The sequence below is a fragment of the Pagrus major genome, chromosome 22 (genome assembly GCF_040436345.1).
Source record: "Pagrus major chromosome 22, Pma_NU_1.0".
In the NCBI taxonomy this organism is placed as follows: domain Eukaryota; kingdom Metazoa; phylum Chordata; class Actinopteri; order Spariformes; family Sparidae; genus Pagrus; species Pagrus major.
The window spans coordinates 22,876,169-22,895,185 of NC_133236.1; the positions used below are offsets into that span (position 1 = coordinate 22,876,169).

A 19,017-nucleotide genomic window follows, 5' to 3' on the forward strand; every position below is an offset into this window, starting at 1 on the left:
AAGCACTTACTGCACTTGACAGTTTCCCTCCTCTCCTACATCCCTCTTCTCCTCAGTCACGCCTCACTTTCCTCCCCGTCTCCCTCTCTCTTTCAGCACTTGGTCTTCAACTCGCTGACTAATTGCCTCGGGCCTCGCAAGCTGCTCCACAGCGGTCGGCTTTACAAAACCAAAAGCAGCAGGGAGCTCTGGGCTTTCCTCTTCAACGATTTCCTCCTCCTCACACACAGCGCCAAACCCTTCTCATCCTCAGGACCAGACAAGCTGTTCAGCCTCAAGACCAGCATCCAGCTGAAGATGTACAAAACAGTAAGCAAGAGGCACTTTTCTCACACAGGAATTAAATACCTTTGTTGTGTTTGAATACTACTTTGCTTATTTATGAAGCAGTGCAAAGGGAGGGTCTAAAAAGTCTATTTTTTTATCGTTTTTCCTCTCCAGCCACTGTTTCTTAACGAAGTCTTGGTGAAAATGCCGCCCGACCCGTCCAGCGACGAGCCGCTCTTCCACGTCTCGCACATCGATCGTGTCTACACGCTCAAAACTGAGACCTTGAACGAGAGGTAGCCAAGACACGTGCACGCCTTCACACACTTCACCAATAACCTGATCATGCCGTGTGGAAGGATTTACGGTGTGTATTTCTTGCGTCTCTAGGACAGCGTGGGTCCAGAAAATCAAATCGGCGTCCGAACATTTCATAGAGACGGAGAAGAAGAAGAGAGAGAAGGCTTACCAAGGTAACTTCTGACCACGTGTGAGAGATTTTTGAGAAGAATCTGTGTCCACTCACTGTTCACTGTCTGTGCGTTTGTTTTAGCTCGTTCCCTGAAGAGCAGCGGTATCGGCCGACTGCTGGTAACCGTCGCTGAAGCCCAGGAGCTCAAAGCCTGTAAACCCAATGGTGAGGCCTTGTGAAGGAACACCGATCCTGTCCATCCGTATCAGTTTCTTTAAAGCAATACTATCATAAGATGTATTATTTCCTCTCCAGGTAAGAGTAATCCGTACTGTGAGCTGACGATGGGGGCTCAGTGCTACACCTCCAGACCGGTCAGCGACACCCTGAACCCAAAGTGGAACTTCAACTGCCAGTTCTTCATCAAAGACCTCTACCAGGACGTCCTGTGCATCACTGTGTTTGAGAAGGACCAGTTCTCGCCAGATGGTCAGTGGATGAGGCACACATCACACTGATGTTCACACAAACAGAATGGATTATTAGGCTTTTTGTCCAATTTGTCCTGTGTGTACAGGATGAAGGGAATCATGCCAGGTTCTCATGTCTGCTTCGCTTGTTTGAACAGATTTAAAGCGACAGACGCTCCGCTTTCAACTATTTATTTTTTTAATGTATGCTGCTTTTCCCTTTTCCTGTTTTCTGTCTTTGTATCTCGACTCTTATTGTGTTTGCGGCCTTGAAGTAAGCACTACCTGTCAGGTGAGGGGTTGTAGTGCAGACAGCGGTGACTCTATAGTCTGTAGGGGGCCCCGCCAACCAGCGTTCATCACCATTATAAATCATCAGACATCAATGAAAAATGTACAAAATCCAAACTTTTTTTATTTTTTATTTAAATGTTCACACTAGCAGGTTTTTCAAAAATATAAAGAACATTGAAAATCTTGTAAACTGCATAATCCAGTATCAATCTGGCTCCTCTCAGATTTAATTCCCCCTCAAGGAGCTTCTTTCTTTATACATTTTAAACTGTTTTACTAAATGTCTGTTTTCTGCCTCTTTAGATTTTCTGGGTCGCACTGAAGTTCCTGTGGCCACCATAAAGAAAGAGATGGAGAGCAAAGGGGCTGCGAACCGTCGCCTGCTACTGCATGAAGTCCCCACTGGAGAAGTTTGGGTCAAACTGGACCTGCAGCTTTATGAGCCGACCAAATGACACAGCCAGACGCAGCCCAGGGGCGCACACACCACTTAATTTTATAGAAATGAAGAAGAAGATATTTTACATGATGAGTAACAGCCACACACTTGCCTCAAAGTGCCTATTTGTATCAGTTGCCTTTAAAAAAACTCGATTTTACAGTCAGTGCCTTGTTTTTCCCTGAGCCACCGAGACAGAACGTGAAGGAGATCTTGCCAAAAATGTAGAATGACCTCAGAAGCAGCCATTTATTGTAGAAAATGGGTTTTCTTGTGATCATCAAACCAGCTGAAATTTGAATATAATTGCCAATATTTTCACGTTCACCACTTGGACACGCAACCACACAAACCTTAAAATGTAACCAGCTGGATTTGTTAAATGATTTCATTTAGCAGTTTTCATATTTACAAACTGTTACATTTAACGGAGACATACAGCCGGTCCAAACATGTCTTTATTTGTGTATATGAAGACATAACTCACAGATTCTGTTATTATTTCACCTGGACAGCCGCACACTGCCACACACATCTATATAAATGCTGTATATTTTAAATGCTGCACACTACTGTATAATGTAATGTCATACACACCCTGTGGTGTAACTTTGGGGTTTCATGTAAAGTGTGCTATTAAATCCTGGAAATGGCATCAATAAATTGTACATACAGTAAACATCTTGTCTTTGTTGTGGTTGAATGTGTCACCACTTTTGAGGTAGACGTGGATATACGTGAAGGTTCGTGGTAAACCTGGATTTTATTTTGATGAAGACGAGGATTGATGTAAACTCGCTGGCTGCTGTCGACTTGCACATCTGGAGAAGAAGCAGCTGTTCTGATGGCACCATCCATCTGGTGCGGCAGTCGCCTTGATGTGGTACGGTACGGTGTCGAGCCTGCGTGAGACACATTTGTGCGACATTACTTTTCACCTATTATTCACTTATTTTAACATCGCTGTGATCCTTAAGTGATGTCGTGTCGCAGCTGTTAATCCCCAACACCTTATGTCTTTACCTGCTGCACTCCCTCCCTCCAGCCTCGTCCTTCGCGGGAGATGCTGAGGCTGCATAATTAGATGAGGCCTGTCGGAGAATGTCTGCCTGAGACGCCGCATACTCACTCAGAGGACTAACACTCTGAGGTGGCTTGTATTTACATCCTAAAACGGAAGGAAGATTGGTTTATAATTTGAAGGGTGATTTAAAAACCATCACAATCCGTGTGAAACTTGACATCTAATTAGGATTTACAATTACAAGTGACAGTAATGGGATAATTATGCATGCCAAACTACTATTAACATTTAGCTCAAACGTTTAACTAATGTAACAGAAGCATAAGTGGAGAGGAGACAGAAAGATGGTAAGAGGACTCAGTAATGTGGGTTATACAGTTATACTTTAAAGGTGCAATATGTAAAAAGTTGCCACCTGTTGAATGCATACAAATAGGGAGCAGCGTAGAGTAGAGTCACCGCTAACTGCTGTTAACTGTAGCTGCCGTAAGCTAGTCAGCTCATTAAGCCTTGCAGCTAGCGGTCAGGACTGGAAGCTCAGGTAACTGGGGAAGTGTTGACATTTACTCCGCTAGCACAGGAGCTTTGACCAGGACAGGCCGAGGCTAGCTGGTTAGCTGCTAGGTGCTAACCTCAGTAGATATCTCTGTAGCACTGTCATAATGTCGAAACTGTAAGTTTTTCACGATCTGTTGATAATTTAAGTAAATTTTTGATTGTTTTCAACTACAATTTTACATATCGCACCCTTAAGTTTGCTAACATTAGCCACCATAAGCTACTGGTCATACCAGACCAAGTAAGGCTGTAGTCGCAGCATTTTATTGCTCATGAATACGACCTCAAAAGTTAGATAATCTTACTTTAATTTCTCCAAATTTAAGAGGAAATGTCTGAAAATCTCAGCTCAAACTCAAAGGACAGCATTCATTATAGGTCCTATATTTTATTTTGGTTATAAAAGGAAAATACCTGTTTCACAAGAACAGGCTCTTCTCTTTTCCTTCTGGCTTTCATGTAACTGAAGGTACAACGGCTCTTTGAAGTCCTCTCTACTGAGCTAGGAATAGAGCAGTGGATATATTGTCAATAAAAGACACATTTTGACTACTTCAATGTGCCCAAAGCTTTTCTTTTTAATTTATTAAATGAAATAATTACCTTGAGGTAGTGTGGCTTTTTGAAGTTGAGAAGGAAAGGGTTGTATTCTCTTAGATCATATGTCTCTAGAAACACAAACCCCTGAAGATGAAATACATAACAATTAGAGTAAGTTAGATTATTCAACATCTTGTGTGAGTTTCATCTGTATTTGCAGTAATAAGCAAAGGAAAACACAAGGATCTCATTAAACATGAAGGCAAAACGTGTCTGTAGTAGCAACATGAGAGCTAATTTACTGCTTCCAAAGCAGGAATGAATGGTGGGATTACGATTACCTTGGCGTTGCAGTGATGGAGGTAGTGGCTGTATAAGCTCTGGCGTCTTTTCGCCTCCACCGGGCTACAGCTGGACACATGGTCCTCCACCCTCCTCTGGAGGGGAATCCATACACGCTCAGTCCAGCGCTTGTGCTGCAGCTCCCTCCGCCTCAGCTCTGCCACATCCCGCTGGCTCAGAAACCTCTCCAGCTCCTCCATGAAGGCACATTTCAAACAACATGCAAGTTACAGACACAAAGGTCGATATGTTGCCTTGTGATTGTGCCATCAGCCTCGAGAATAGCTACAGAAACCATAAAAGGTACAGTGTTGGGCATCTTACCTTCAAAAAACCATTTTCTGTAGCCAGTAAAGGTTGGATTATTTCTTTCAGCTGTTGATTTTCAGCCTCCACCTTTGCCTGAACACAGTACCCAAAAGTCACGCTTGAGTAAAAGTAAAGATATCATGGTATGAAATATGAGTATGAGTCTGGTTGAGTGTAATACCTGCAGTTGTCTGAGGGAGGCGTGAGAGAGCCAGTCCTGTCTGGTGGTCAGCTGTGACCCAGGTGGTGAGGCCTCTTCTCTTTTCTCTGCTATTACACATTTAGAGGTGCTCCTCTTCCTCGCACTCGGCTGAGACGGGCTCTCTCTGCTCTCTGTGGCGTCCTTCACGTCTGCCACGTCCTCCTGAAACACCAGTGGGGTCAGATTTCTGTGACACTCATCTTCTGTAATTGTGTCATAAACAAAACCAGCTGCAGTTACAGTCTACAGTAGGCACTTTAGATTTTAACATAGATCAAATGGTCTGTAAACTTTTGGAAATCCCAGCTGGAGTTCACAGACAGACAGACAGACCAGACACAATCATGTAGGTGAACAGAGGCCAGCACAACAGGCACTGACAGATCACGTCACCACCTGGAAACCTGAACTGCGTCTCATTGTTACGCGGACACATACGGTGGGGACATGTATGTCAGTGCACTCTGGAGATTTAAAAAAAATAACTTAGCAACTTTCAAGTAGAAAGATGGCAGCTTCCCTCTTTGCTGTGCTCTGTGTATGTGTGTCTGAATTAACACCACTATCTTCATGTGCAGGACACTGGACTTGGATGTCACCTGATCCCACACCAGGCCTCTTCTTTTCTATTGTCCTGAATTAATAGAGGATTACGGTGGCTACCGTATCTGTCTGACAATAACCTGAAACCTTTCCATTCATCTTTCCAAGGACAGAGATTCCAGCAGTGCACATTCAGAAACAAAGAGAGGGCGAAGAGGAGCAGCCGAGCTTTCAGACAGGCACTGTAGCTTCACAGCCTCCCCAACACTAAAAAGACCGGTGATAAACTGTTAGCTGGCAGGAGTTCAGATTCACTGCCTTCACTTTTACAGTAAAGGCAGTAAAGTGAAGATAACCCTCTCACTCCTTATAAATCTCCTTTATAACTGCTGAAGTGCTGTCTAGGAGTCAATTAAAACCTTATTGTTCACCGATTTTCAAAGGTTAATGATTAATTAGGCTGCATCCAGCTGGAAAAAAACATATACTGAATGCTGGAAAAAGTATTTGTGCTGAAAATAGCTGTTCTGATTCATTTAAAAGCTTGTTCTTAGTGTAATGTACACTGTTTGGTGTGGTTTTTTTTACCTCTGATTTCAACAGGCCGACAGGTAAAGGTGTGTGGAAGGTGATCACACCACAGGCAGGGTTCTTCTTCGTGGGTCTCATCCCCTAAATCACGAGGAAATCAATAGTTTCAGCGATAACTAGCTTAGAGGCTAACTGTTAGTGGCCCCTACCTGAATCCGAAGTTAGCTAGCAGTCTGAAGTGCTACATGCTAAACATCACTGTACTAATCAATGACAAGGTGATTAGGGCAGTATTGCATTAATTGAATTAGATGCAAACGAAATAGTGACTTCTAATGTAGAATTTAGCAGCTCGTCACCACAGCAATGTCGTGGTTTTCTTACCGTTGTTGACTTGAGGACGCGTCGGTCAGACGTTCCTTTGGAAAACCGCAAAGATTAGCTTAAACTGACAAACACGACCTTAAGTTTGGTGTCAGAAGTTTACAAAGTAAAACGCAGGTTGTAACATTTTACAAGTGTGTCGTCGGCTAGCTTTTTGTCGCCCCTCCGAGTTGTTCCAGTTCAGAAAAGTGGAGTTAAAAAGAGGGAGATGCTTTCCTCCGCCTCCTCCGCCTCCTCCTTCAGGTGCCCTGCCGTCTGAAGGTTTTTCCGTTGCCATGACACCGACGCACAAGCTCAGGCAGGACGCACGTTGAGCGCGAGACACGGAGCTCAGCCGGAAAGTTTGCAAAATGAAAATATTATAAAATAAATGTATAAATATTTATATGGCCTGATTCCTGATTGACCACTTATTTATTTATTTATTTATTTATTTATTTATTTATTTATTTATTTATTTATGTTGTTTATGTTGAATTATTTATTATTTACTTATAATTTAAGGTTGTAAACATTTATATTTGTCTGTTTGCTACTCACGCTCAGTTAAGCTTATGTGAGTATCTGTGAACATGTTCATGATGTGCCTTTTTGACTGTCTGATGTCAATGTTCAATAAAGTTCAATAAAAAAAAAGATTTTTTAAAAAAAGACACAGACCTCAGCCATATACTGCATCAAGCATGGAGCAGATTTCTGGCTACAGGTGTGACAGGTGTGACCCCCACATGAATGACACCAACATTCATTTCTTTGATTTCATTTTTATGGATTCATTCAAATGGCAAAATCTACAGTGACTGCACCTTGTCTGGCACTCACGTGTGTCCAGACAATCTGACTCGATCGCAGCCTTGGTAGTAAACACATGGTGGCTGTGTGCGTACAGGGAACTAAGGTATACTCTCATACGTGTAAAAGGAATGGAGGCACTGATTGACATCCAATCAATTATATTTAAAGAGATCAGGAGTGAGGAAGAGAAAATATTTTTTTAAATGCAATATAGCCTTTGATATACGACTGTGCAGAGGGAAAATATTCAAAAACATTACAAAAAAATATTTAAAAATGTCTTTAATAATCCTGTAATTCCTTGATTGCAATATCTGCTTTCCTGAGGCAAAGAAGTGTCAATAGGTGCAGTAGGTTACAGAGTCTGCTGCTCTTAATGCGCCTGTCGACACCTCAGATGCACTTTCAAGGTGTTCCGCAGAGGCTGCAGCACTCCGACACCTGCGGAGGGAGAATGCGACGACTTAATGTGCAGGTATTAGCTGCGTAAAGACAGGGCAGGGCTTGGCCAGATCATAACTTGGGATTTTCACTGCTTTCTTTCTTTTCGTTGCCGGGCCCAGGACAGGGGGGAGGCTACATGGATTGGTGGACGTCGCTGGCAGCGAGTATTGCCCTGCTGTGGATTTTCTGCTTTATAGACGGTAAGAGGAAATTTTGTTTGGTGGAGATCTGGGAGGTTTTCAGGAAGTTTGTGGCAGAGGGATTTTACATTATGGCGGAGACACCTGACATAGGGAATACAGCTATTTATCTCTCTGCGTAAAATGTAAAAAAGGCTGTCTACTGTGTCTCTTGGTGGAAGAAAAATGTATCTTTGCTTACAGTTTTGCAAATAATTCATTATCAATCAGGCTAGAATCAAAGCTTGAAAGACGCACTGGGGCGTCTTGGATCAGGAAATTATTAGCAGACTCTGCCATTTGACGCACAATTGTGCTTCAGAATTAACGCTTCCGCAAAAGCTTCAGACATTATGTTTTGTAGAGTAAGTCTGTGGGTAAGAAGGCCTAATTTAATATATGATTCGTAAAGTCTTGTTTCTTTTAAAACGGGTTTTTGAGGACGCATTTTTGAGACCAATTACTCTACAGGTCCTTAGGCTTTAATTGTCTAAAGGTATAATCTTTACAAAAGTGAAACTTCAATAGAAAGAAATATAATTTAACCTAAAGGATTTTGGATACTGGTTATCTATTCGGGGCTGGGTCTCGTGCTGAAGGCCGCGCGTAATGACGCGCCGGGCCCCCCGCTGTGCGCGCTCAGGTCAGCTGACAGACTCTACCGCCGCCCACATTGCTGGAGCGCAAACTTTAATCCAGTGGCAGACGCTGTTTGTAATGGTTGCTGACATTAGCCACGGTGTTAAATTAGACTCCAGCTGACCCCGTTACCCTCTTATCTCCAGGCAATGCCGTGCTTGAGCTGCGGCTGCTCTTCCACGCTCTCACCAAAGCTGCTTGCCACCTGTACCTGGCCCTGCTCCCGCTGCGCCGAGCCGCCACCCACTTCGCCGACTGCGCGAGGTACCTGATCAACCATGCCCAGCAGACCCCCTCTCCCCACGGCTACCACCACCAGAGCCAGCCGCTGGCCAGGAAAGGCACGCTGCACCTCCTGGAGGGCATGTGCGTGGTGTGCGAGACGGTGCCCAACCTGATGGGCGCGGCGCTCAGCGTGGGCGCCGCCTTCTGCCACATGATGCAGGGAGCTTTCTACGTCCTGGCGGCCACGCTGCGCACCATCCAGATCAACCTCTTCTCCCAAATGAACGGCGAGAAGGACAGATGGGACAAAGAGCGGCACAGAGCCAAAGAGAGCGAGAAGAAGCTAAATTCTAAAGTGTTGGAATACATCTCGGTGTTCTGTCAAGACCCTGTCAGCGCTTTACGCATTAAAGTTGACGTACCACCTGTCTATAGATAATCTGTGTCCATGTATAACAATATCCAGATTTAAATGGCACATAAGAGGCCTTCTTCTAACTGCTGAGGGGTGTTACAGGTGCAGGCGGAGATGACAGGAGGTTGAACTCTGACCTCTGGCTGTCACCCACTGTTGTTGAGGGAATAGAAGCAACACAAAAGATATTTAAAGAATGAAAAATTCAAGAATCTATGGTGCATTTTGTTACATTTGTTTTACATTTATTGTAAAGAAGTTAAAATAAATGTCTCAAACTTACAAAACCTCACATCTTTGATGGGTTATGGTATTTTACATTGTCGTGGTATTTAGGTTTTTATTGGTAAATTAAAGGTGCAGTACGTAAGAAGTGCCCACCTGTAGGATTCATACTCAAAACAAACAGGGGGCAGCATATCACCAGGGTAACCGCTAACTACTGCTAACTGTAGCTGGCTAGTAAACTCAGTCAGCCGTGCAGTTAGCGGTCGTATTAGCTGACTGATGTTGTTTACTATCTGACAATCACCTCTTTAGGTACCAACTGGCTCCGGGCTAGCTGGTTAGCATGCTAAGGTCAATGGGTATCGCTGCAACACAATAACACAGACGTCCTCAACATAACGTCAAAACTGTTATTTCTTCACACTCTTGATAATCTTAGTTAATTTCTTAATGTTTTGAACAAAAATTCTTACATATTGGACCTTTAATGTACATACAATCGGTAACATTTTATTAAAGGTAAGTTTACTGTTAATTAAACTTTCATCCAAGTTATTTCACTGTTAACAAACATTGAAGAGCTTTAAAAACAATTTCTTGAGCAATTGTTTATTGTAAAAATTGCAACTGATGTTTATAAACCTTTACAATTGCTTGATGAATGGTTTATAAAGCATGTTATTATGTTATTAACAGTGAAATAACTATTAAAGGAGACCTATTATGCTTTTATGTTTTTTCCTTTCCTTCAGTTTGTTCGCCAACGGGAGCTCCTCTCTCCCACAGAAAACACTGCTCCTGGGCCGCGTTTCAAGTGAATACGTGCTGCAGTTTGAGAAAACTGAAGCGTTTTATGAGCATTTAAGCATGTAAACCTATTTCGAGAAGCAAACCAAAAACAAAATGGTGAACCTGAAAATAAGCATAATATGTCTCCTTCAACTAAAGTTTATTCAACTATAAATATAACATTTATTAACGATGTTTATTATAAAGTGTTACCATACAATCAAAAGTGTCATTATTCAGTGTTAGTTACTAATTGCACTTATTATTCCTGAAATCAAGCTGAATTTAACTGAATTGTTCATTCACTCAATTAATTAAGATATCACCCAGCTATACATCTATACAGAAAAACATACTAACACAATATAACTGATTAAAGTACAGTAATGGTTCAGTATCTTGAGCCACAGGCATCACTAGTGCATCAGTCACATACACGTCTTTCTTCATCAACCAGTGCCGATTATAGCAATCAGCAATACTGTCACCTTTAGGCCACCATGTCAGGTGTTTGTAGCTTTATCTTAGCACGGACACCAAGAGATTAAGGTAAAAAACGTAGAGAGTGGAGCGCCGCCAGGTTAAGTCAGGCCGCCGGCGTCCAGGATACAAAGTATTTTGTCTGAGTGCAGAATTAAGATGCTGCAGTTCGACTTATGGCTGCATGAAGGCACAGAGAGGAGAAGAAGTAAAGTGGGGAAGGGAGGCCGGGTTCACAGAGGGGTTAACAGAACTGTGAGCTGATGATGGAGATGGATCCGTTCCAACGGAGACTAAAGTCTTGCGTCAGGTGGAGTCTGGAGCATCTGGGGAGGGATTTTCCCAGCTACAGCGAGAGAGGAAAAGGAAAAGAAATCCCCTCAGGATTTGTTGGCAGCCGAACACAAGCAAGGGCAAAAACAAAATCTCAAACACATGGCGAGGTTATTTAAGTAGGAGCGTTTTAACGGCTGCAGGGCGACTTGGATCAAAGGTTTCATCTATAAATAATAACTGACGCTTTATCACAACTTACAGAGTACGTCTCCGATTCTTCTGACAGCTGCTTTGTCCACTTTGTGTTCGTTCTGCTCAGACCTGAGATGAGAAAACACAGTGCTGAGATGTAACTGTAATCTAAGTACAGTACTCAAGTACAAATATGAGGTAGTCATTGAGTCTTTTCTTTTCCGTGCTAGTTTCTGCTTCTACTTCAAGACATTTTGGATGGACTTTTTACTTCACTGCACAGTTTACGATCAGTTTTTATCGGACAACACGTAAGCTGATATCCAATATATCTGTGATACACCAACATCAGCCAATACGGCTATACTGCTCAGGTTCTAGTTTCAGTCCTATAATAATATATTTCAAAATGAGCTCAAACAACATTATGCAGGTCATATCGAGGCATCAATATTAAATTCAGACTGTTTAAAGCAGTTAAAAGTTCCTGTAGTACGTCTGAATAAAGGATCTGAATACCATGCAAGCAGACAGATTAACCAAACAAGTGTCAGTTTGGCATCAGAAATACAGACAGCTTATCCATCACCACAGAAAATGAGCTTAAAACCAAACAGACTTGCAGGGGCTAATCTCGTTACTCACGCCCTCAACTTTGTCACCGTCTCCAGCCTCCGCAGAGCCGACAGAACGTTCTTCTGCATGTCTGAGGACAGGGCCTCGTAGGTGTGAAGCTCACCTGAAACGCACAGAGACGGTGGTGGTGAAAGCTGATATGAAGGTTGGAGATGACTCTAGAGGTCAGAGGTCGTTTCTGTTGTACCTGAGAGGATGAGATCTGTCGCCAAGTTTCTCACAGCAGGCTGGAACTGTTTCTCAGAGAACACATGGACTCCCTCTTCACAGAGGTACCTGAACATCACCTGGACATAACAGAAGAACATAAACCACCTATATTTACTGTTTCAAATAAGACACTGGAGTTAGAGATGAAGTTGTTCTGACTGAGGACTTGAGGAAACGCTGTCATAGCAATGACTCATCACCTCTAGTTTGGCTTCAATTTTCAGACCCGGAAGCTCCGTACATATTTTATACGGTCCATCATTATCATATTAATCATTTTTAGTTTGAAATTAAATAATTATTTCGGGGTAATGTTTTGGAAAATTATTTGGAGATTACAGCTCTGTAAAATAAGGAGCTGAAGATTTATTTTCCAACGCGAGGATCTCGATTCTGCTTCAGCGCTTATCTTACACTACCAGGAATAAGATTCTGTTGGAGAAATGCTGAATTACTTATTTATTCATTCATTACTGTTGACCTGAACTACTCACATTTAAAGATGCTCGTCTAAAAATACCAGAATCAGCTAAAATTAGTACAAAGTGTTCTACTGGAGAATGCAAACTACCCAAGGGCTGCTGAAAAGACATCATGACCTCAGTGTCTTCAGTGGAACTAAATACCTAATAAGTTTGTGGCGTAATCACTGACATCTGTATTCAAATGAATCCCAACTTTCGACAGAGAAACCTGGACTTTAGCTGGTTGAACCTGCTGAAACCTGAATCTCATCTAAGCGTGTTGTGCGTTATCACAATCCGAGGAGGCAAAAGTCAAAGGACCTGATAAGAGTCTACGAAGGGTTGTAGAAGAGCCTGCAGGAAGGATAACACCTCCAGCCCCGTGTCTGACGCCGTCACTTCCTGCTGACTGACGTGGACCGCTCCACATTTCTTCAGGAGGAAACACGCCTCTTCAAAGTCCTGAGTAATGAAAACAGACATCAGCAGGCAGATAAACATAACATCAACAACATATGGAGGTTGCACACATCTTTGCAAGCTGTAGTCACGTTTAGCACTTCACATTTTATTCCCAAGATTTCTTCGACAGGTTTAAAGGGACAATAATCCTCTTTATAATCTTTGTCCTGAGACGCCCTGAGCCCTGAAAGATGAGATCATTACCTGCGATGACTTTCCCGGGATGAAGATGAATTCGTTGGAGAAGACGTCCTGGAGGAAGCAGAAGAAGGCGAAGAGCTCATCTGTGAACAGAACAGTGGATCATAATTAAGCAAGAGGACGGTGGATTATTTCCTTAAGGACAGAGTTAGTTGAAGAATATGTCATGTCTAACCTCTCTGTGCGCTCTTTGTGATCCGTATGGCTGTTGCGAGCATGGCAGGACGTAGGAAAACGTGCACGGACTGATTCCTGTAGGAGGCCAGCATCAGCATGGCCGCCGCCATCTTGGCCACACCCTCCTCCGGGCTGATGGGACGTTTCCTCGCAGGCTCGTCCTCCTGAACCAGGAAGACGCGTCCCGCTTTACGGTGGACTACGGAGCGATGAATGGCCATGTTGGATGACATCACATCCGAGTCAGGGACGTGTCCTGCAGGAAACAGACTCCACGTTATGGAGTTTTGAGTTTTAGGGGCTTGCATCGACCTCAGAACAGTTTGTATTTGTTCATTTTGTTTGTGTGCATGTGTGTATCTGCACACATACACACCTGAGACCTGTGAAGCGAGACAGTTCAGTGGGGTCCTCTTAGGATAAGTTACTTACAGTGCATTAATCCACTGAACATCTCCTAAGTGAATCTGAACACTTGTGCCAACACACATTCATCTAATCTGTCTGATCTACCGCAGACGGGGTCGGAGGAGTCTTCAGTGTCCCCAGGTGAGAGGGAAACACACTCAGTTACAAGTACATTTACTCAAGTACTGCGCTTAAAAGGCAGATTGATTCTTCGAATGCGGGTTGTAAACATTTTAAATTGGCTCTGAATACATCCACCTGTGTCAGGTACCTTTCTGCATTAACTGAGTCTGCTTCACTCATAATGTAATATGCAAATGCCACCTGCTGGTCATTCAAGGGAAAAGAAATCTCATAAAAGGCCCAATGAAAGGAGAAAACTCAAGACTGATGCAGCTGCATCAGCACCAAATTTAGTTCAGACACAATATTTCCAGTAAATATATCAAATCCAATCATCCTTTCACCCACCAGGCCAGTTCAGACGAGCCCCAAAGTCCAGCGCCAGCTTCCTGAGCCAGAGGGTTTTTTCTGTGAGCTGTTGCCACAGCAGGCCCTCCTCTGATAAGACTGTGGCAGGAGCCTGGAGCAACAGGCAGGCCATCAGAGACCAGGGGCTGATCAGAGAGCCCTCCTCTTGGATCCGTACCATCAGATGAGCCAGCCAACTCACACAGGCCTGAGCCTCTTCACTGGGCTTCTGGGGGAGGTCTCTGTGAATAGGGAGGAGGAGGAGGAGGGGGTGAGCAGGACAATACATGACTGCAGGGCTGTAGCTAGTACTGAGGACACTGACGTCATGCTTTTTGGTAGTATTTCTGCAAATTTGGAGGTTTATCATGACTTAAAGAGGAGTTTACATTGGTCTGCTGTATTGTGTAAAAAATTTAAAAGGCTCGTTTGTATATTTTTAGACTAATTTGACTTCATTTGACAGAAAAACTTAAATAAATGTAATTATAATGAAAAAACCTTAAGGTGCAATATGTAAAACATTCAAAAATGAACTCAAATACTCAGCCCAACCACAGCTCTGTTTAACTTTGACAGATATGTAAAATACAATGATAAGATGTTTTATTTTTCTTCCACCTTGGTATGAGGTTGTACTGGCTGCGGTTTATCCTGCCCTCACACAGCTGCCGGACCGACAGGGGACGACCAAAGTTCACATGCATGCTGCCGTAATCCTCCTGGAGCACTTTGCTCGCCTTCAGCAGACCCTGCAGAGAACGAGCAAAGCTGGGAGGTGAAGCACGAGCCAGAAATAATCAGCTTTATTCAAACATGAACCCCTCTGACCTGCACGAATGAGTTAATGAGGTTAGAGATTAAAAAAAAAAGTTGTTTGCAAATACAAAGAAATGGATGAAATGCATTTAACACACAAGATGTTGGTGGAGGAGTGGTGGAGGGGTAGTGTGACCGGGACGTACCATGGTGCTTTCTTTGGGTTTGGGGATACCCAGTAACTCGTGGGCGAGCAGCGATTCCTCCAGCAACCGGTCGTAGCTGATGCTAATGGGGACCAGCGCGATGTCATACACCTCACCTTTAAAGTAGGGCTCCAGCACCATGTGCATCATACCTGCAGACACAGGCGAATACTGTAAAAAGTGCAATGCATGAGCAGATGCAGGGGCAGAAAATACCTAAAATACACCACAATGCCCCAAAATAATCACATACTGTACACACATTAGCACAACACTTACCGAATTTGGGTGTCAAAGACTTCAGTGTGCGACTCCGCAGGCCTTCCACATAAAACTCCACGGGAGCGAATCCTCTCTACACAAAACACATCAAACAGTCTTAAACTAGGCAAATGTGGATTGTGTGAATTTCAAAAAAGGGATGATGTGGCAGATTATTACCCTGACAATAGTTTTGACGTATTCTGACAGCACCGCCCAGTACAGTTTGTCAGAGCCGATGGCACGTCGGATAAAGAAAGCTCCGGAGCGGCGCAGTATCTCTCCGACCAGCTTCATCCCTGCGAGAGCTTCATAGTGGAGAGGAGGGGGGATAAACAGAGGGGAGAGAGAAGTGAGCGTCATGGCATTTTTGACAAGAGATGTTGTTTTTATCCATAACGTTCTGCTGTTTTAATCATTATAGATACTTGCGAATTCCTGCAGCAATAACGGGTACGGGGATGTCGTAGCTGAACATGATGTAGGAGATAGCCAAGAAGTCCATGTAGCTCCTGTGATTGGGCATCAGGATCACAGGACTCTCCTGAATGGCTTGTTGGAGCTGCAAGGTGACGGAAACAGAGACATCAAACATTTTATCAACAGCATATGTTGTAACGTGCTGCTGTTCAGACTACAGTACTGAGTGGTACACCGGTTCTGACCGCGTTGAGTCCCTCCATGTTGACAAAGACGCTGCTGAAGAGCCTCTTGAACACCTTGGTGAGTACGTAGGCCATCAGCCTGATGAAGCCCAGCTGCAGGTTTTGAGACATTTCCTCCAAAATCCCTCGGGCGTCCTCTCTGACCTCGTCCACCGATGACCCCGTCTCCATGGCGATCTGTCGAGGAATGCAGGAAAAAAAAAACACCCCATGTGACGACAGTGTGAAACTTCTTCAATACATCTTTTTTTTCTAATCCCGCCCAGTCCTACCTCCTTAGCCATGTAGCGTAGATACTGGGACTCCAGCACGGCATTGTTGAGGTCAGTCGTGGAGCAGGACAGGGCTCCTTTGTAGGGGTGAGGGCTGAAAGTCCTGAGGGAAAAGCCAATATCACTGCTGCTCCTCCTCTCCCCCAGTATATCCACAAACTCCTCCTCATCGTCCAGGCCCGCGCTGCCTGAATCCCTGTACTGGAGGAAGAAGACAAGCTCATGTTAAAAGGGCACTGAGGTGACATAAGAAACAGAAAGACTGAAACAGAAACATAGATGATAGATTAGAAAAACATCTTCCATGGGGTGTGACTGAGGTATGTGAGAGGAGAGAAAGCGAAAGAGAAAATAAAATACATTTTGGGAGGTTACCAGCTACTGCAACCAAGTAGAGCACAACACCGTGCATGTAATCAATCTCAATAACTGAGAGAGAGTAACTGAACATGAGGGTTTGACAGGTTGTAAAAACAGTGGGGAAATTAATTAAGCAGACACAAAAACAAACATGTGAAACAAACAAACTGTGCTCATTTCAAATTTAAAGCCCCCTCCACTCCTATTTTAACTGCGTTACTAAGTCGCCAAAAAAGAGAAAAAACACACAATAAAAGAATGAAACATGAATTTGACAGATAGCACTTTGATTATCTTGATTTTCACATTTTTTATAGATATCGCCATAATATCGTTTTCGTGAATTCTTTGATGTGTTGAGCCAAGATGGATTCTAACCTGCACAATCCTGAGTCAGGTGAAGGATCAAGGCGAACATGTGCAACTAAAAACAACCCCTATGCACTCTCAGGTTTACGGGGGGTGCATTTTGGTGATTTTGCCAAACGTTTGGCAAAAGGTTGAAAGAGGTAGACACAAGTGAATTTTTAAAACAGTTGAGTTTACAGTGGAGGGACTCTGTATCGTCTGCCACTGGGCGAGAGCTCATATTCTGTGTGGAGGATGCGTGAAGGGTTGGCCGATATCCTCTGAGCTCGCCTGACAGCAGACTGTTCCTATATAGACTATCTTTTAAGACATTTTAGGACAAATTATTACTCAAACAAACTGTTGTAGTACACATTATGTTACTGCAGTAGATAACACATGATAAAGTGCCCTCCGGGGTGCCCTTTCTGTGTGCTGGTGCCCTTTCTTATGTTTTCCGCCCCTGCCCCTCAGACACCCAGGAGGCTCATCATCCCCTTATCAACACAAACAGCACTCATTACCCGCATGCTGCTGTACTCTGACCCTCTGATGCTGGCTGGTGACACAGCAACAATTAATATGCGTCTAAGTAGGCCAAAGTTTGTGCAGCTAATAACGCCTCTGCTGTGTGCACCATGTACAGCTACATACTGACGACAGCGAACACATCACATACACTTCTCTCATTCAGTCTCGACGTGAGCTCTTGCACATACTTCCTATTCTGCATCGTTAACTTTTTAAAGCCTCTATAAACTATGCGTAAAAGAACAAAAGCGCCAAAGCGGACTGTCAGGACGCAACAAGTGTCCAGGATGAGAACAAACTCAGATCAACAGCTGCAGATTCTTGTGTTGACTTACCGTCTCCGTCATTCTTCTCGGGGACAAACACAAAACCCTCGCAGGTGTCCGTCCTCATCGGCTTTCGTTTTCCGGACTCGAACGCTGCCTTCGGTGCGCCCTGCGTGGAGCGCAGCACCCCGGGGCCCAGGCCAATGGAGTCGCTGCGTTTAGGAACCTCCTCCTGCATTTTGTATGAGCGGCCCTCTGCTCTCTAGTAACCCCCTGAAGCTGTACTGCAGGATGGAGAGTGTGGTGAGGAGGAACAGCTGACTGTCTGAACAAACAGAGGAACAAACTGTGACAGTTTCTGTTTCTGTTCTGGTAAACTAATAATTCGGTTTCTCATTTTTACCCCAAAGATATGTGGATAACATGATCAATTGTGTATTCATTCATGATAAATGGCTTTAATTGCAGTGTATCCAGGCACAAACACATAAAAAGTGCTCTTATGGAAGATAAAACATGACAAAGTTAAATAAATACATGCTAAATAGTCCCCTGTGTGCTTTTATAAGACGTGTACTAGTTACACTGTAAATCTGGGTCACATCATACAACAAGTTTGATCTCAAACAGGGTTTGTGACTGAACGGTGACAATGTTTTGTTAATTATTGTTTTTCAGACCAAGAGCAAACTTTCTACCTCTGGGTCAAAATGACACAGTGTTCAAAAACAAACAAACACAACAGGGCCGAAGCAAGACACAGATCTTGCTAAATATAGCTTTAAGGCCAAAAAACTACTCATTTAACATGTTTTTGAAAGATTATTTTAATTTCCTTCAAAACGTTTTTTAAGTGAAAGTGTTAATATTCATTGCAGATACATATAAAATAAAAGATGTTATAATACTTTTTTTATACTCTTCATTGGCTGTGATATTACCTTCAGTGCTTTTATCGGACAGTCTTGACTGCAAGATGTTTTTTCTTTAATCAGTGTGATACCTACAGAGGTGGAGGGGTTTTGCAGAACCCGGAGAATTTCATAGAAGCTTGAGCATGAATTTCTTGAAGAAAATCGATGACATGAACCGAGAAAAGTCCTGAATTCGGGGTGAGTTGGCGTGAGATGACCCGGTCGTAAAATGCAACACATACATACCGCACAGTGAGTACTTTTACTTTTAATATTTTGCCGTTGGAAATTATTTTGACTTCAGTAAAGTTTTGAATGCTGGACTTTACTTTTTACTTGTACTGGAGTATTTTCACAGTGCGGTGTTGAGTACTGTGGATCAGAATACTTCTTCCATCACTGTATTCAGATGGTTGTGATTTAAAAGAG

The 19,017-nt window shown here is 43.4% G+C and overlaps 3 protein-coding genes across 8 annotated transcripts in view; 1 reads left to right on the forward strand and 2 right to left on the reverse strand.

Annotated features, from left to right (window-relative positions):
* The window catches only part of itsn2a (intersectin 2a), a 41,063-nt gene extending 38,502 nt beyond the window's left edge, over window positions 1-2,561 (forward strand). For all 6 annotated transcript variants that reach the window (XM_073493375.1, XM_073493372.1, XM_073493376.1 and 3 more), the window contains 6 exons: window positions 97-309; window positions 442-563; window positions 658-740; window positions 821-904; window positions 995-1,168; window positions 1,747-2,561. In XM_073493375.1, the coding sequence (XP_073349476.1) occupies window positions 97-309; window positions 442-563; window positions 658-740; window positions 821-904; window positions 995-1,168; window positions 1,747-1,898 (828 nt within the window). In that variant the 3' untranslated portion in view covers window positions 1,899-2,561. The remainder of the gene's footprint in view (window positions 1-96; window positions 310-441; window positions 564-657; window positions 741-820; window positions 905-994; window positions 1,169-1,746) is intronic.
* fam228a (family with sequence similarity 228 member A) lies at window positions 2,323-6,069 on the reverse strand. Its single transcript, XM_073493379.1, has 8 exons — window positions 5,989-6,069; window positions 4,837-5,019; window positions 4,671-4,748; window positions 4,346-4,540; window positions 4,068-4,148; window positions 3,879-3,966; window positions 2,906-3,050; window positions 2,323-2,784 (listed from the first exon to the last, which is right to left on the reverse strand). Exons 1-8 carry the CDS (start codon window positions 6,067-6,069, stop codon window positions 2,646-2,648), a joined length of 990 nt encoding a protein of 329 aa, XP_073349480.1. The 3' UTR covers window positions 2,323-2,645.
* Window positions 6,070-9,231: 3,162 nt separating this feature from the next.
* gnpat2 (glyceronephosphate O-acyltransferase 2) lies at window positions 9,232-17,860 on the reverse strand. Its single transcript, XM_073492705.1, has 16 exons — window positions 17,744-17,860; window positions 16,170-16,370; window positions 15,898-16,074; window positions 15,665-15,794; window positions 15,413-15,540; window positions 15,251-15,326; window positions 14,972-15,123; window positions 14,628-14,758; window positions 14,007-14,248; window positions 13,126-13,383; window positions 12,954-13,033; window positions 12,609-12,749; window positions 11,801-11,900; window positions 11,623-11,716; window positions 11,045-11,106; window positions 9,232-10,855 (listed from the first exon to the last, which is right to left on the reverse strand). Exons 1-16 carry the CDS (start codon window positions 17,753-17,755, stop codon window positions 10,803-10,805), a joined length of 2,037 nt encoding a protein of 678 aa, XP_073348806.1. The 5' UTR covers window positions 17,756-17,860; the 3' UTR covers window positions 9,232-10,802.
* Between the last annotated feature and the right edge of the window lie 1,157 nt (window positions 17,861-19,017).